Source organism: Oncorhynchus mykiss, chromosome 24 (assembly GCF_057628025.1).
Source record: "Oncorhynchus mykiss isolate SJ-2025 chromosome 24, ASM5762802v1, whole genome shotgun sequence".
Taxonomy (NCBI): domain Eukaryota; kingdom Metazoa; phylum Chordata; class Actinopteri; order Salmoniformes; family Salmonidae; genus Oncorhynchus; species Oncorhynchus mykiss.
In genome coordinates, this window is record NC_143045.1 from 9,024,941 (window position 1) to 9,040,193 (window position 15,253).

Consider the following 15,253-nt stretch of genomic DNA (forward strand, 5'->3'; position numbering starts at 1 on the left):
TCTGCCTTTTGTCTTTCTCATCTCAGGTGATCATCTACCAAGGTGGCCAAGTGTTCAGTCTAGCCAACCACTTAAACGGCCGGGTGGGTTTCGTGGCCACCATGCCGAGTACAAGTGCCTCTATCTTCATCAACAACACCCAGCTGTCAGACACGGGGACTTACCAGTGCCTGGTCAACAACCTCCCCGACAGAGGGGGGCGCAACATCGGGGTCATCGGCCTCACCGTGCTGGGTAAAACACACTCTGCTGCATTAGAATTACAATTAAGGGGTTGCATACTATGCACATATAGCCTGGCAACTCTAACTTGACTACAGACCAGGCTACGGTGCATAGCCTACTGTGATAAAATGGATGCATTAAAACTAGGACGTGTAAACGCATTGCATATTGTAAGAATTCTATTGTATGACATTTATTTCGACAAATGAGTGTGCTAGGCTGGTTTTAAAGATGACTCTTGTAGCATGTTGGGACACCACAGTTCTGTATGTGGATACTATAAGAACAAGACCTGCTTTAGATAGGAGCATCTGTTAAATTACTCAAATGTAGCGCAACATGTAAGACTCGATCCCTCTTCAGAAGGATAGGACCTGTCTGTGCTGATTGCTAAGGTGCTAACTATACCCATCTATCTCCTTTCTGTCTCTCCAGTGCCCCCGTCGGTGCCCTCATGCCGTGTCCAGGGCACGCTGGACGTGGGCGCTGACATCATGCTGATGTGCAGCAGCGAGGAGGGGATCCCTACGCCCAGCTACACCTGGGTGAAACTGGAGTCGCTGCCCAAGCTGCCCCACACCGCCATGCAAGGTATTAAACCCCTGGCCGTGGGCGTGCCCTTTTGCCCCACCTTCGCTGGTAAATCAACAAGTATCTTTGGTAAACGTCACCGTGGCTTCCGCCCACCCGCCCCCCCAACTCTGCCCCTCAGGGTGCCACCACCCACCCTGGTCCAGTTCAGGGCTTGCATTCACAAAGCATCTCAGAGTAGGAGTGCTGATATAGGATCAGCTGGTCAACAGTTCCAGTCATTTTATTCATTATGATCTACAAGGCAAACTGATCCTAGATCACCACTCTACGCTGAGACTCTTCTTCTGAATACGGACCCAGTTTTGTGTGTGTGTGTGAGCCGTGCAGTGGCCTCTCCTCTCTCTCTCCAGCTGTGTCATCACAGCACAGTGTGATTCTTACCGTACTACACTACTGCTCACTTCAACACAAGGCTACCCTCCACAAGGACTAATCGGCTTAGGTTTCCTTCATCACTCCTCCTCCTGCCTGTCTGTGTTGTTTTACACAGTAGATATCAACTGTACCAACACTGCAACCATGATATCTGTCTGCAAAACAGCCCATGTTACAGAGAAGAGGTTAGGGGTGAAATCTAGGCCAGGAATCTGGATTAAGTGCTTATGTGGTTTGTTCCAAGCTCCTATGGTAGCCTTTTCTTAAAGGCAGTAGTGTAATATAACGTAATACTCCATAAATTATCAGACGTATGAACAACGGCGCTGTAATTTAGTTTATATCAGCAAGGCACAGAAATATAATGTACACCAGCCATTTTACGGTAAGTGATTTGGTGCCCTCTATTGGGTTTTTGCCAGTAGTCCCAGTTACAGTACCATATCCTAAAGCAAGTTGAATAAAGCTGTTATGTAAAGTAACATATCTGCATAATACTAAATAAGATGTGCTCAACAATAATTTCCACTGCCTAAATGATTTTGAAATGATTTTGGTTATTTCAATTATGTAAGTAATGTATGAATGTTTTGGAACACGTTACAAGCAAATGGTTACATTAATTATTAGTCCTAAAGGAATATCATTCATATTTAATCCCAATGTATTTTAATTAGATGTTTTTGTGTCTTGTCTATTTGTTCTGAGATTGTGGATGGTGTTTCCCGGTGATGTTTTAACCCTAGACTGGCATGGTTTGTGTTTAAACCCCAGACCAGATGCAAGGGACCGTAACACTGAGGAACATCAGTACCAGTACCTCTGGTCTGTACCAGTGTACAGCCTCCAACGCCATCGCCAAGAGCACCTGTCTACTCAACCTGCAGGTTGTGGCACGTAAGTACTCAACATAATGATGACATAAGCAAGGCTTTGTGCAGTACCACTCGAAATAAAACATTTTAAAAAACACTAATCGGAACTTATCAATGTTAAATCCTTGGACCTCACCTTAAAAATATTGATTATTTCACTCTGGATATACTCCTCAAGGATTATTATAATTTTTTTAAATTTGTAATTTTTTTGAAGGGGTAGATCAGCTTTAATATTGCAGTTAGACTGTGGCTTCTATCAACGTAATTGTCTGCATCATTTCCAATACCCCATATATATTTTTTGTAAATATATACAGTACAAGTTAAAAGTTTGGACACACCTACTCATTCAAGGGTTTTCTACATTGTAGAATAATAGTGAAGACATCAAAACTATGAAATAACATGTGGAATCATGTACACTACCATTCAAAAGTTTGGGGTCACTTAGAAATGTCCTTGTTTTTGAAAGAAAAGCACAATTTTTTGTCTATTAAAATAACATAAAATTGATCCAGAAATACAATGTAGACATTGTTAATGTTGTAAATGTCTATTGTAGCTGGAAACGGCTGCTTTTTAATGGAATAGTTACGTAAGCGTACAGAGGCCCACTTTCAACAACCGTCATTCCTGTTTTCCAATGGCACGTTGTGTTAGCTAATCCAAGTTAATCATTTTAAAAGGCTAATTGATCATTAGAAAACCCAATAAAACTGGCTTCTTTAGACTAGTTGAGTATCTGGAGCATCAGCATTTGTGGGTTTGATTACAGGCTCAAAATGGCCAGAAACAAAGAACTTTCTTCTGAAACTCGTAAGTCTATTCTTGTTCTGAGAAATTAAGGCTATTCCAGGCAAGAAATTGCCAAGAAACTGAAGCTCTCGTACAACGATGTGTACTACTCCCTTCACTGAACAGCGCAAACAGGCCCTAACCAGAATAGAAAGAGGAGTGGGAGGCCCCGGTGCACAGCTGAGCAAGAGGACAAGTACATTAGAGTGTCTAGTTTGAGAAACAGATGCCTCAAAAGTCCTCAACTGGCAGCTTCATGAAATAGTATCTGGAAAACACGAGTCTCAACGTCAACAGTGAAGAGACGACTCCGGGATGCTGGCCTTCTAGGCAGAGTTCCAAAGAAAAAGCCATATCTCAGACTGGCCAATACAAAAAAAAAAGAATAAGATGGGCAAAAGAACACAGGGACTGGACAGAGGGACTTTGCCTAGAAGGCCAGCATCCTGGTGTCGCCTCTTTTAGAAGAAAGTTCTTTGTTTCTGGCCATTTTGAGCCTGTAATCGAACCCACAAATGCTGATGCTCCAGATACTCAACTAGTCTAAAGAGGCCAGTTATATTGCTTCTTTAATCAGGACAACGGTTTTCAGCTGTGCTAACATAATTGCAAAAGTGTTTTCTAATGATCAATTAGCCTTTTAAAATGATGAACTTGGATTAGCTAACACAACGTGCCATTGGAACACAGGAGTGATGGTTACTGATAATGGTCCTCTGTACGCCTATGTAGATATCCATTAGAAATCAGCCGTTTCCAGCTACAATACTAATTTACAACATTAACAATGTCTACACTGTATTTCTGATAAATGTGATGTTATTTTAAATGGACAAAAAATGTGCTTTTCTTACTAAAACCAGACCCCAAACAATTGAACGGTAGTGTAGTAACCAAAAAGTGTTAAATAAATCAAATCAAAATATATTTTAGATTCTAGATTCTTCAAAGTAGCCAAACTTTGCCTTGATGACAGCTTTGCACACTCTTGGCATTCTCTCAACAAGCTTCATCTGGAAGGCTTTTCCAACATTCTTGAAGGAGTTCCCACATATGCTGAGTACTTGTTGGCTGCTTGTCCTTCACTTCCCGGTCCAACTCATCCCAAACCATCTCAATTGGGTTGAGGTCGGGTGATTGTGGATGCCAGGTCATCTGATGCAGCACTCCAACACTCTCCTTCTTGGTCAAATAGCCCTTACACAGCCTGGAGGTGTGTTGTGTCATTGTCCTGTTGAAAAACAAATGATAGTGGGACTAAGTGCAAACCAGATGGGATGGCGTATTGCTGCAGAATGCTGTGGTAGCCATGCTGGTTAAGTATACCTTAAATTCTAAATAAATCACTGAGTGTCACCAGCAAAGCACCACCACACCATCACACCTCCTCCTCCATGCTTCAAGGTGGGAACTACACATGCAGAGATCATCCATTCACCTACTCTGTGTCTCACAAAGACACAGCGGTTGGAACCAAAAATCTCAAATTTGGATTCATCAGACCACAGGAAAGATTTCCACCGGTCTAATGTCCATTGCTCGTGTTTCTTGACCCAAGCAAGTCTCGTCTTCTTATTGGTGTCTTTTAGTAGTTTTTGACCATTTAACCATGAAGGCCTGATTCATGCAGTCTCTTCTGAACAGCTGCTGTTGAGATGTATCTGCTACTTGAACTCTATGAAGCATTTATTTGGGCTGCAATCTGAGGTGCAGTTCACTTTAAGGAATGTATCCTCTGCAGCAGAGATAACTCTGGGTCTTCCTTTCCTGTGGTGGTCATCATGAGAGCCATTTTCACCATAGCGCTTGATAGTTTTTGCGACTGCACTGCAAATCGTCCGTATTGACTGACCTGTCTTTAGGTAATGATGGACTGTCTTTTCTCTTTGCTTATTTGAGCTGTTCTTGCCATAATATGGACTTGGTCTTTTACCAAATAGGGCTATCTTCTGTATATCACCCCTACCTTGTCACATCACAACTGATTGGCTCAAACAAGACTGCTAATTGAAATGCATTCCATGAAGCTGGCTGAGAGAATGCCAAGAGTGTGCAAAGCTTTCATCAAGGCAAAGGGTTGCTAATTTGAATTATCTGAAATATATTTTGATTTGTTTAACACTTTTTTGGTTACTACATGATTCCATATGTGTTATTTCATAGTTTTGATGTCTTCACTATTAATCTACTGTATTGATGTGTGCTGAGAGTCGGGAAGGAAGTTCAGGGAGTGAGTGTTTTAATAAAATAAACAGAGGATAATACAAAACAAGATCCTCAAACAACGCACAGACATGAAACAGAAGCAATGACGACTGGGGAAGGAACCACAGGGAGTGACATATATAGGGCAGGTAATCAAGGAAGTGATGGAGTCCAGGTGAGTCTGACGACGCGCAGGTGTGCGTAACGATGGTGACAGGTGTGCGCCATAACGAGTAGCCTGGTGACCTAGAGGCCTGAGAGGGAGCACACGTGACATCTACAATGTAGAAAATAGTAAATATAACGAAAACCCTTGAATGAGTAGGTGTGTCCAAACTTTTGACTGGTTCTGTATATTTTTTTGTAAATGTTCTCACCATACCTCCCCTCCCCTAATTGGAGTAAATTAATGGACAACAATAATTTGTCTTCCACTTCCAGTTTATACATACTACATACATTTCATGGACAGTCAATTTTACATTAGTTATATTTTGTTTGTTTTTTAGTCCTATCCTTCAGCGACTCCAGGAAAACGTTGTTCCCACGCTCCCCCTCTCCCAATTCCACCCCTGCCAGTGGGTAGTAACACTGTCACCTGAGTTATTATGCTGCTACTGCACTCGCCTGACCCTGCCTTAGAGTAGTCAGTCGCTGACACCAGTGGCAAATTTAGTGAGTGGCTCATTTGGGGTTTGTGACTGTCAAGGAGTAAATGGCATGCCACCGGTTGTCACCGTTTGTCAACCGCGGGGCAGCTGTGGCTGTGGTGAGTGCTCTGACAGAGGCACGGGGGGGCTGTCTGTATGTCTGTCTGTCAGGGAGGGGACCAACTGTTAGATCAGTAGAGTGATCCTATAAAATCTTTATCGCCACTCAGCAATCTGTTCAGCTGTCAACAACGACAGCATCATTCTCCCAGCGTATGTTGCAGCATGTATGGTTAAACACCTTCCACTGTACTACTCTCTCTGATCTGTAGAACAAAAGACTGACCTAAACGGCCCTCATAGTGGAAATTGCTAGTATTAATACACATCTGTTGTGGTTTTTAAAACTCACTAACACATCGTTTTCTGATAAAAGCACAATGGTACAGGTATCATAGATATTATGGTTCAGATATTATGCTAAAATTCAAACATCCTAATAGACATCCAAATGAAATCCCACTTCAGTCCAAGTAAATCTTTCCTCCAATCCACTATGGTAGCATAATAGAGCCATTTGCATCCATGGATATATTCAATGTACTGTATTAACATATTAGTGCATGTAGCTTTGTTGGCACAAATGAAAAGTTGCCTGATCAAATAGACAGGGACCGCTGTGTGTATTTAACTCATTAAGAAATATTCACAGACAGCACAAACTCCCTGTGAACACAGCTTTTCTTCTCCATCCCTCCCTCCGTGCTTCCCTCTTCAAAGTGTTTACCCGGGGGGGGTGGGGGGGGGGGGGGGGGGGGGGGGGGTGGGTGAGGACATCATTACAGGTCCTGGAGAACCACGGGGCATTTTGTTGGCGTTCAACCAAAGCTCCTCAATGTTTTATTCATGTCATAATGCAGGGCTTACTCGAGTGGCTTCATGCCACGGATGAATAGGTGTTTGTGCTGAGTTTCAGGAGCTAGCAGTAGCTGTTGTCCAGGCATGACCGATCGTGTGTGATCTAGGTCCCGTTCATTAGAGAAAACCGAACAAAACGTTATGTATTGTTAAACAAGCGTTTCATGTTTGAGAGGTTCAGGTAGTTCATTTTTTTCTGTTTTGTACTTAATGAACATGACCCCAGGACTTAGTCTCTCTCTCTCTCCCTCCCCTGGTCCTTCAGCCCAGCCCCAGAGTGTGGGTCTCATAGCTGGCACCATCGCCACGGGCGTGTTGGCTGTCATCATCTGCTCTCTACTGGTGCTGGTGACACTCTTCTACTGGAAGAACAAGAACAAATATGAGGAGGAGGAGATACCCAACGAGATCAGGTGGGTTTTCCATTGACTTCCTGTTTTCTTCCATTTCCCGCACCTCTCTGTCCATCTATAGCAACACACTAGTCTAAACATTAGACTTTGAACTCACCGTATCTGTTCTGGTGCCGTGCATTTGATAGGCTACATAGACTATGTAGTCGACAAGTGTTGAAAACGGAGATATACTGTATCTTTGAAATTGGATGATTACCCTTTTGAAGTTAGTTTTTATCCAGTTCTATCCATTTGTTAAGGTGTTCAAACTTTTCTTCATCGCACCCCAATTTGTCATTTCAAATACTATGTGAATTCTTTGTCGCTTATATTAATGGCCTGCTATTCTTCCTCTAAATTACTTCATAAATCAATTTGAAGATAAATCATTGTTGAAATGTTTCAGCTCTGAGCGAGTGGGATAACATCTGCCTCATTTGGGTGTTGGTAATGTCCCTGAATTTAAATGTGGTCTCAGTGTGGTGCCTCTGCACTTAATACCACTGACAAATCAAACAAAATGGAAACACAATGTATCAGGACCAAGCTGTGGAAGTGATAGAGTGATACAAAGTTTAAACCATTTTTTTAAAATTCCAGTTTTAACCACTTGTATTTATTTTATTTTGGCCATTCCAATCATTACAAGCACTATTCCGACTAATAGGATACCAAGTATTGCATTTATAATATCATGAAACACAACAGGCCACTGTGGCTCATCTGAAGCCAGAAGTAAATATTATCTCTCTGGCTAATGTAGGTGTGCCAAAAAGGTGCCCCATACTGTAGCTGTTTAACTATACATTTGTAAGATAAGTCATGCACAGTGCATGTTCATTTAATAGACTGTCTGACTTAAATCCCTTTTGATATCAGAGACATCCACATCGGTATCAGGTCCACTAAGTTTTTATCTGCGACGAGAGAGTGTTCAAAACAGTGTTCTATCTAATTAGTAGAGTTCAAACACAAAACCTTCTCGGAAATGTTTTTACATTAAACATTTGCAGTAAGGAACACTGACTGCTCAGACTGGTGTTGCAAATGGATGTGCTTATTTATATGTTCATAACCTTGAAAGAAACATTTTTAAACCAATCCCACTATTTGCAATTATGAGTCCATTTCCGACTAGCGTTTTCATTGACAGCACAGTCAAACATGAAGAAGACAAAAAAGAAAACCCAGTAGAACGTAAGCTGCAGATGACTTCATAGGGCAATGACTGAACAGAATTAGAAGGGAAACCTAATTGTGTATTAAGATGATATTTGGATGGTGCAACACACTTGTTAACGTAAAAGCACCACTACCATTCAAAAGTTTGGGGTCACTTAGAAATGTCCTCGTTTTTGAAAGTAAATAAAACATTTAGTCCATTAAAATAACATCACATTGATCAGAAATACAGTGTAGACATTGTTAATGTTGTAAATTACTATTGTAGTTGGAAACAGCAGATTTTTTAAAATGGAATATCTACATAAGCGTACAGAGGCCCATTATCAGCAACCATCACTCCTGTGTTCCAATGGCACGTTGTGTTAGCAAAAAAAAAAACAATTTTGCAATTATGTTAATACAGCTGAAAGTCCTCAACTGGCAGCTTCATTAAATAGTATCTGCAAAACACCAGTCTCAATGTCAACAGTGAAGAGGTGACTCTGGGATTCTGGCCTTCTAGGCAGAGTTGCAAAGAAAGAGCCATATCTCAGACTGGCCAATAAAAATAAAAGACTAAGATGGGAAAAAGAACACAGACACTGGACAAAGGAACTCTGCCTAGAAGGCCAGCATCCCGGAGTCGCCTCTTCACTGTTGACGTGTGTTTTGCGGGTACTATTTAATGAAGCCAGTTGAGGACTTGTGAGGTGTCTGTTTCTCCAACTAGACACTCTAATGTACTTGTCCTCTTGCTCAGTTGCACACCTGGGCCTCCCACCTCTCTTTGTATTCTGGTTAGGGCCAGTTTGCTCTGTTCTGTGAAGGGTGTAGTTCACAGCGTTGTACGAGAGCTTCAGTTTCTTGGCAATTTCTCGCATGGAATAGTCTTCATTTCTCAGAACAAGAATAGACTGACGAGTTTCAGAAGAAAGCTCTTTGTTTCTGGCCATTTTGAGCCTGTATTCGAACCCACAAATGCTGATGCTCCAGATACTTAAATAGTCTAATGTCGGACAGTTTTATTGCTTCTTTAAATCAGAACAGTTTTTAGCTGTGCTAACATAATTGCAAAAGGGTTTTCTAATGATCAATTAGCCTTTTAAAATTATTCACTTGGATTAGCTAACACAACATGCCATTGGAACACAGGAGTGATGGTTGCTGATAATGGTCCTCTGTACACTTATGTAGATATTCCATAAAAAAATCTGCCATTTCCAGCTACAATAGTCATTTAATACATTAACAATGTCCTCACTGTATTTCTGATCAATTTGATGTCATTTTATTGGTCAAAAAATGCATTTTCTTTCACAAACGAGGACATTTCTAAGTGACCCCAAAGTTTTGAACAGTAGATGTTATATGATGTTGATGGAAATACGATAAAGAGTGACATATTACTTAAGAGATTGAATTGGATATGAAAAACTGTTAACCCTATAGTGACCTCCCTGTGCCCTTTGTGCTTTACAGGGAGGACGACCTGCCCCCTAAGAGGTCGGCTTCAGTGAAAGCGTTTCACGCCGACGCCTCATCCTCTGAGAACGACACCCTGACGTCCACCAACACCTACAACAGCCGCTATTGGCACAACCCCAAGCCCAACTACGACACCAACTCCTACACCCGCTACAACGGCGACACGCGCCAGACATTCTCTACGGGGCAGGCGGGTCACACAGGTCAAACGGGGGGACATGCAGCGCACACAGGACACGGGACGCTAGCTCCGCCGGGCTCCGCACCCCTTGCCCGCCAGGCCTACTCTAATGGTAGCCACACACTCCCCCCGCCTAAGACTCTAGTGGTCACCACCAACTCCGCCCCCTCCCCTCCCACCATGGTGCGCAGCAATGGCTCGGTGAGCCTGAAGCCCGTGACGGTGGCATCGCATGGCGGGTACACACACTCGTACGCTGTAAGCCAGGCCACGCTGGAGCGCATGGGCGCCGTGCCCGTCATGGTGCCAGCCCAGAGCAGAGCAGGCTCTCTGGTCTAAAGTAAACTGTTACTGGGCTGAACCAGCCTGCCTCCCTACTTCTCTGATTCTCCCTTTTTAACTCATAAACAGGATTTTACAATACCGACTTCATCTAATGCCAACATCTCCAAGTACAGGACCCCATTTAAAAGCAGCTCCAGGTGTTCTATTCCTATTGGTTGGTTTTGTATCTCTTCTTGGGTGTGGTTGTCTCGCACTGTTTCCTTGGATTAAATGGCTGTAACCAATGGGATTATCGCACAAAAATTACACATAATCTTCTGACTTTTCAGGTGATTCTGGCTGTGGGTTTTGGACTCATCACGACAGTGAGCATTAACCGTTTAATGTCTGTTTTAACCACATCTAGACACTCCGAATCCTGCAAGTCCCCAGGAAGAGGCATCCGATCGTGCATGTATATTCCATTGAAAACTAACAACCAGATTCTTGCTATTATTTCATATCACTCAGCTATTGCGGTGATAATAATTGTTTCCTATCTTAAAAAAATGACAGAGATGTTCTTCGATTCACTGCAGTGGTCTTACATGAACAGAACCATGGCGGTGGGAATGGCCTTAGAAGAGCAGAGAGTTACGGAAGGGATTTCTGCTGAAGTACCAAATAGCAGAGACACAGAATGGCACAACACAGTAGGCTGGTCCCGTAATTGGACAGGGGTTTTCTGATTCTGTCCATTAGTTCCAACTTCAGCATGTTCATTTGTTTTTGCACAGTAGCACACTTTCATCACCAACTCCTCTGAAGAAATGTCTTATTATAGAACGGTCTTACTGAATGCGTCCCCTGACCTCTACAGTGTTCCGAATGGGAGAGATATACCGTAGCCGCTCCAGCTCAAACTTGTAAGGGTTCAACATTTATATTGATTAGATCCAGTATTGATAATTATGGTTTTACCTCAATATTCTATTATATATAAAAACAATTAAAAACTTTCCCTGAAACTTGAATCTGCAGTTTGAGATATACTGACAGTGTCTATGGAAGTATGTGCTATCGTAAACATGCTGCTGATTCGTTTTTAACAAAAATCCAAATCTCACATCGGTGCTGCTTTGACAATAAAACATCGTATTTCATACATCCTTTCTAAGAAAAATGCTATTTAAAGGGGATTTCCCTTGAGAATGCTAACAATCCCTGTTCTGTACCTACTGTCAATGTTGCAACTACTGGTAGGCTAGGTTGTGAATTGAAAATAAATACTTTTATTCCCAATGGATACATATTTTACAACTCGCGTGTCTTAACTCAAGAGGTCTTTTCATTTCTGTCAACAGACACTGAACTGGGTTTTGTGGACGGTTGTCTTGCGTTTGTTAAGAAGGGACGTCTGTAGGAGCCCTCTGAGGGTGGAGCTGCAAGTTTGGGCGGTGCAATTCATACAAAATGTCTCGCAGAAACCCGTATACTAAAACGACTGTCTGCGTCTCTTGATAGTAATAATAATAATATTAATAATGTAACCCTAGTGTAAACAAACTCTACCAATTGATTTCCAGGGCAGTTGGATTTTTCTTACAGCTCCAAAATCCCAGCACTAATTATCCACAATGATAGTTGAAAATAAAGGGAATACCACCTGTATGAAATATCTAGGTTTGTTTACAGCAGTGTTGTAAAGTGTTGCTATTGAGGTAGAATCAGAATGTTTCGGAGGGCCATATTTTTTTGGGGGGAAAGTTTTTAGACCTGAAAACGAACGATTTTATGTTTTATGTGAATTTTACAATATTATCTATCCTGCTCTTTGCATTGAAAGTCCTACTAATATTCAACTTGATCTTTCACTTGAAAGACAATATTGATATTGTGTGATATTAAATAAAATAAAATGATACTGTTCATTTTCGGGTAACCTTAAAAACACTTCACTCTTGAGAAAAAGCGCCTCCTGTATTTGGTGTCAGGATCTTTCTCCGTTCAGTCTACATAGACTGTACTCAATGATAGCTGTGTTCTCTACCGTATGAATTTGGCCATTCAGTGTGCTCAAAGCTGAGTGTTATTGAAGTTCATTGAAATACGCTCCAGTAAGAATCCATTAGACGCATTCAATTGAACCTCCTCAAGTAAATCAACGAGGATGGTGAGCGCAACTTTCCGTCCTGAAGCAATAAAGACCAAACAGGTGAACCACATTAGGAGGACTTGTTGATGTACAAGATCTTTATCAAACGGTTCCTTTTCTCTCACACTCTGCTCATTGGCTGAGGTCCCTGCTCATTGGCTTATGTGTTATGTCTCATTCCATCTGTCAGGGAACCAAGATTATATTCATGACTTAATCATTCAAAAGATATTGCTTGATTTGAACTCAAATCGGCTATGACTAAAACACTGTTGGGTATGATCAGGTAATACTCACAACTTTGGAGAGTATTCTTTGCGTATGTTTGGCGTTTGGAGACTTGTTTCAACATCAGAGTGCATCCATATGATTTATGTATGTACTCAAATGTACAGTGCCTTCAGAAAGTATGCATACCCTTTGACTTATTCCACATTTTGTTGTTACAGCCTGAATTTTTTGAAAAGGAAATACAGAAATATCTAATATTCATACTGTATGTATTCACACCCCTGAGAATCACCTTTGGCAGTGATGACAGCTGTCAGGCTTTTTGGGTAAGTCTCCAAGAGCTTTGCACACCTGGATTGTACAATACTTGGAACATTATTATTTTCAAAGTTCTTCAAGCTGGTTGTTGATCATTGCTAGACAGCCATTTTCAAGTCTTTCCATAGACTTGAAAGCATACCACTGCATACCACCCTGCATACTACTGCTGGCTTGCTTCTGAAGCTATGCAGGGTTGGTCCTGGTCAGTTCTTGGATGGGAGACCAGATGCTGCTGGACGTGGTGTTAGAGGGCCAGTAGGAGGCACTCTTTCCTCTGGTCTAAAAAAGATATCCCAATGCCCCAGGGCAGTGATTGGGGACACTGCCCTGTGTAGGGTGCTGTCTTTCGGATGGGACATTAAACGGCTGTCCTGACTCTCTGAGGTCATTAAAGATCCCATGACTCTTATCGTAAGAGTAGGGGCGTTAACCCTGGTGTCCTGGCTAAATTCCCAATCTGGCCCTCAAACCATCACGGTCACTTAATAATCCCCAGTTTACAATTGGCTCATTAATCCCCCTCCTCTCCCCTGTAACTATTCCCCAGGTCGTTGCTGCAAATGAGAATGTGTTCTCAGGCAACTTACCTGGTAAAATAACAGATAAATAAAAAGAGATGTTCAAGCTGATTTGCTGTCAGCTGTCAGAACTATAACTTGGCCACTCAGGAACATTCACTGTGTTCTTGGTAAACAACTCCAGATTTGGCCTTGTGTTTTAGGTTATTGTCTTGCTGAAAGTTGAATTCATCTTCCAGAGTCTGGTGGAAAGCAGACTGAACCAGGGTTTCCTCTAGGATTTTGCTTGTGCTTGGCTGAAAAACTCACTAGTCCTTAATGATTGCAAACATACCCATAACATGATGCAGCCACCACTATGCTTGACAATATGGAGAGTGGTACTCAGTAATATGTTTGGAGCAAATTTAATACAACACAACACTTTGTATTCAGGACAAAAAGTGCATTGCTTTGCCACATTGCAGTGTTAATTTGGTGCCTTGTTGCAAACAGGATGCATGTTTGGAGTATTTGTATTCTGTACAGGCTTCCTTCTTTTCACTCAGCCAATTAGGTTAGTATTGTGGAGTAACTACAATGTTGTTGATCCACCCTCAGGTTTCTCCTATCACACTAACTCTTAAAGTCACCATTGGCCTCATGGTGAAATCCCTGAGAGCTTTCCTTCCTCTCTGGCAACTGAGTTAGGAAGGACACCTGTATCTTTGAAGTGACTTGGGTGTATTGATCCACCACCCAAAGTGTAATTAATAACTCCACCATGCTCAAAGGGATCATTAATATCTGCTTTGTTTTCACCCATTTACCATTAGGTGCCCTTGTTTGCGAGGCATTGGAAAACCTCCCTGGTCTTTGTGGTTGAATCTGTGTTTAAAATTCACTGCTCGACTGATTGTATGTGTGGGGTATTGTATGTGTGGGGTAAAGGGATGAGGTAGCCATTTTAAAAAATCATGCTAAACACTAATATTTCACACAGAGTGAATCCATGCAACGTATTGTTGGTATTGGTATTTTATTAGGATCCCCATTAGCTACTCTTCCTGGGGTCCACACAATACATGAAACATTACATAATACATAATATATGTGAGCACATTTTTACTCCTGAACTTATTTATGCTTGCCATAACAAAGGGGTTGAATAGTTATTGACTCAAGACATTTCTAATTTTCAGTTAATTAATTTGCGAACTTTTCTAAAAACACAATTACACTTTATGGAGCATTGTGTGTAGGCGAGTGACAAAAAAAAAAAATCTAAATTGAATCCATTTTAAATTCAGGCTGTAACACAACAAAACATGGGAAAAGTCAAGGGGTGTGAATACTTTCTGAGGCAGTGTGAATGTACTCTGCTGAAAACCCGGGGTTGTTCACTAGCTTGTTGTGTCTGGTCAGACAGACAGACACATCTGCTCTTTATCTCTGAAAACGATTTTTAAAGAGCCACAGGTTCATGTCAGATGAGGTATGGGTATCTGTTTCCTCGGTTAGACATCTCTTGGGGCGAATCCTAACTTCCACTTAAATGTTTACTTAGTCAAGCATTGATGTCAATGGGAGACTAAGTCAAAATTCAACTTAATAGTTAGTTAGGATTTGTCCCTTAATGAACCTGGCCTGAAACACAACTACTTGAACTAAACCCAGACAAGTGATGGTGGATTGTCTGCTGTGGCCAAAAGTTCATGTGTATATAGATATATTGCCAATAGTAAACATTGTAAATATGTAAAATATATATTGTGTTTAAAAGTTGGATTGATATGAAATATGACATTAACACTGGAAGTTGTAATTAATAAATATTGTTAATACATTCTAACTGTAGTTGTGTTAATTGACTTAGTCATTTTAAGACTTATTATTTTAGGAATACAGCTGATCTTATTG

The 15,253-nt window shown here is 41.5% G+C and overlaps 1 protein-coding gene across 1 annotated transcript in view; it reads left to right on the forward strand.

Moving 5' to 3' along the window:
* The window catches only part of LOC110503665 (immunoglobulin superfamily member 11), a 108,778-nt gene extending 93,593 nt beyond the window's left edge, over positions 1 to 15,185 (forward strand). Inside the window, exons 3-7 of the mRNA XM_021582107.3 lie at positions 27 to 234; positions 661 to 816; positions 1,969 to 2,091; positions 6,906 to 7,053; positions 9,679 to 15,185. Coding sequence (XP_021437782.1) covers positions 27 to 234; positions 661 to 816; positions 1,969 to 2,091; positions 6,906 to 7,053; positions 9,679 to 10,204 — 1,161 coding nt within the window. The 3' untranslated portion in view covers positions 10,205 to 15,185. The remainder of the gene's footprint in view (positions 1 to 26; positions 235 to 660; positions 817 to 1,968; positions 2,092 to 6,905; positions 7,054 to 9,678) is intronic.
* The last annotated feature ends 68 nt before the right edge of the window (positions 15,186 to 15,253 follow it).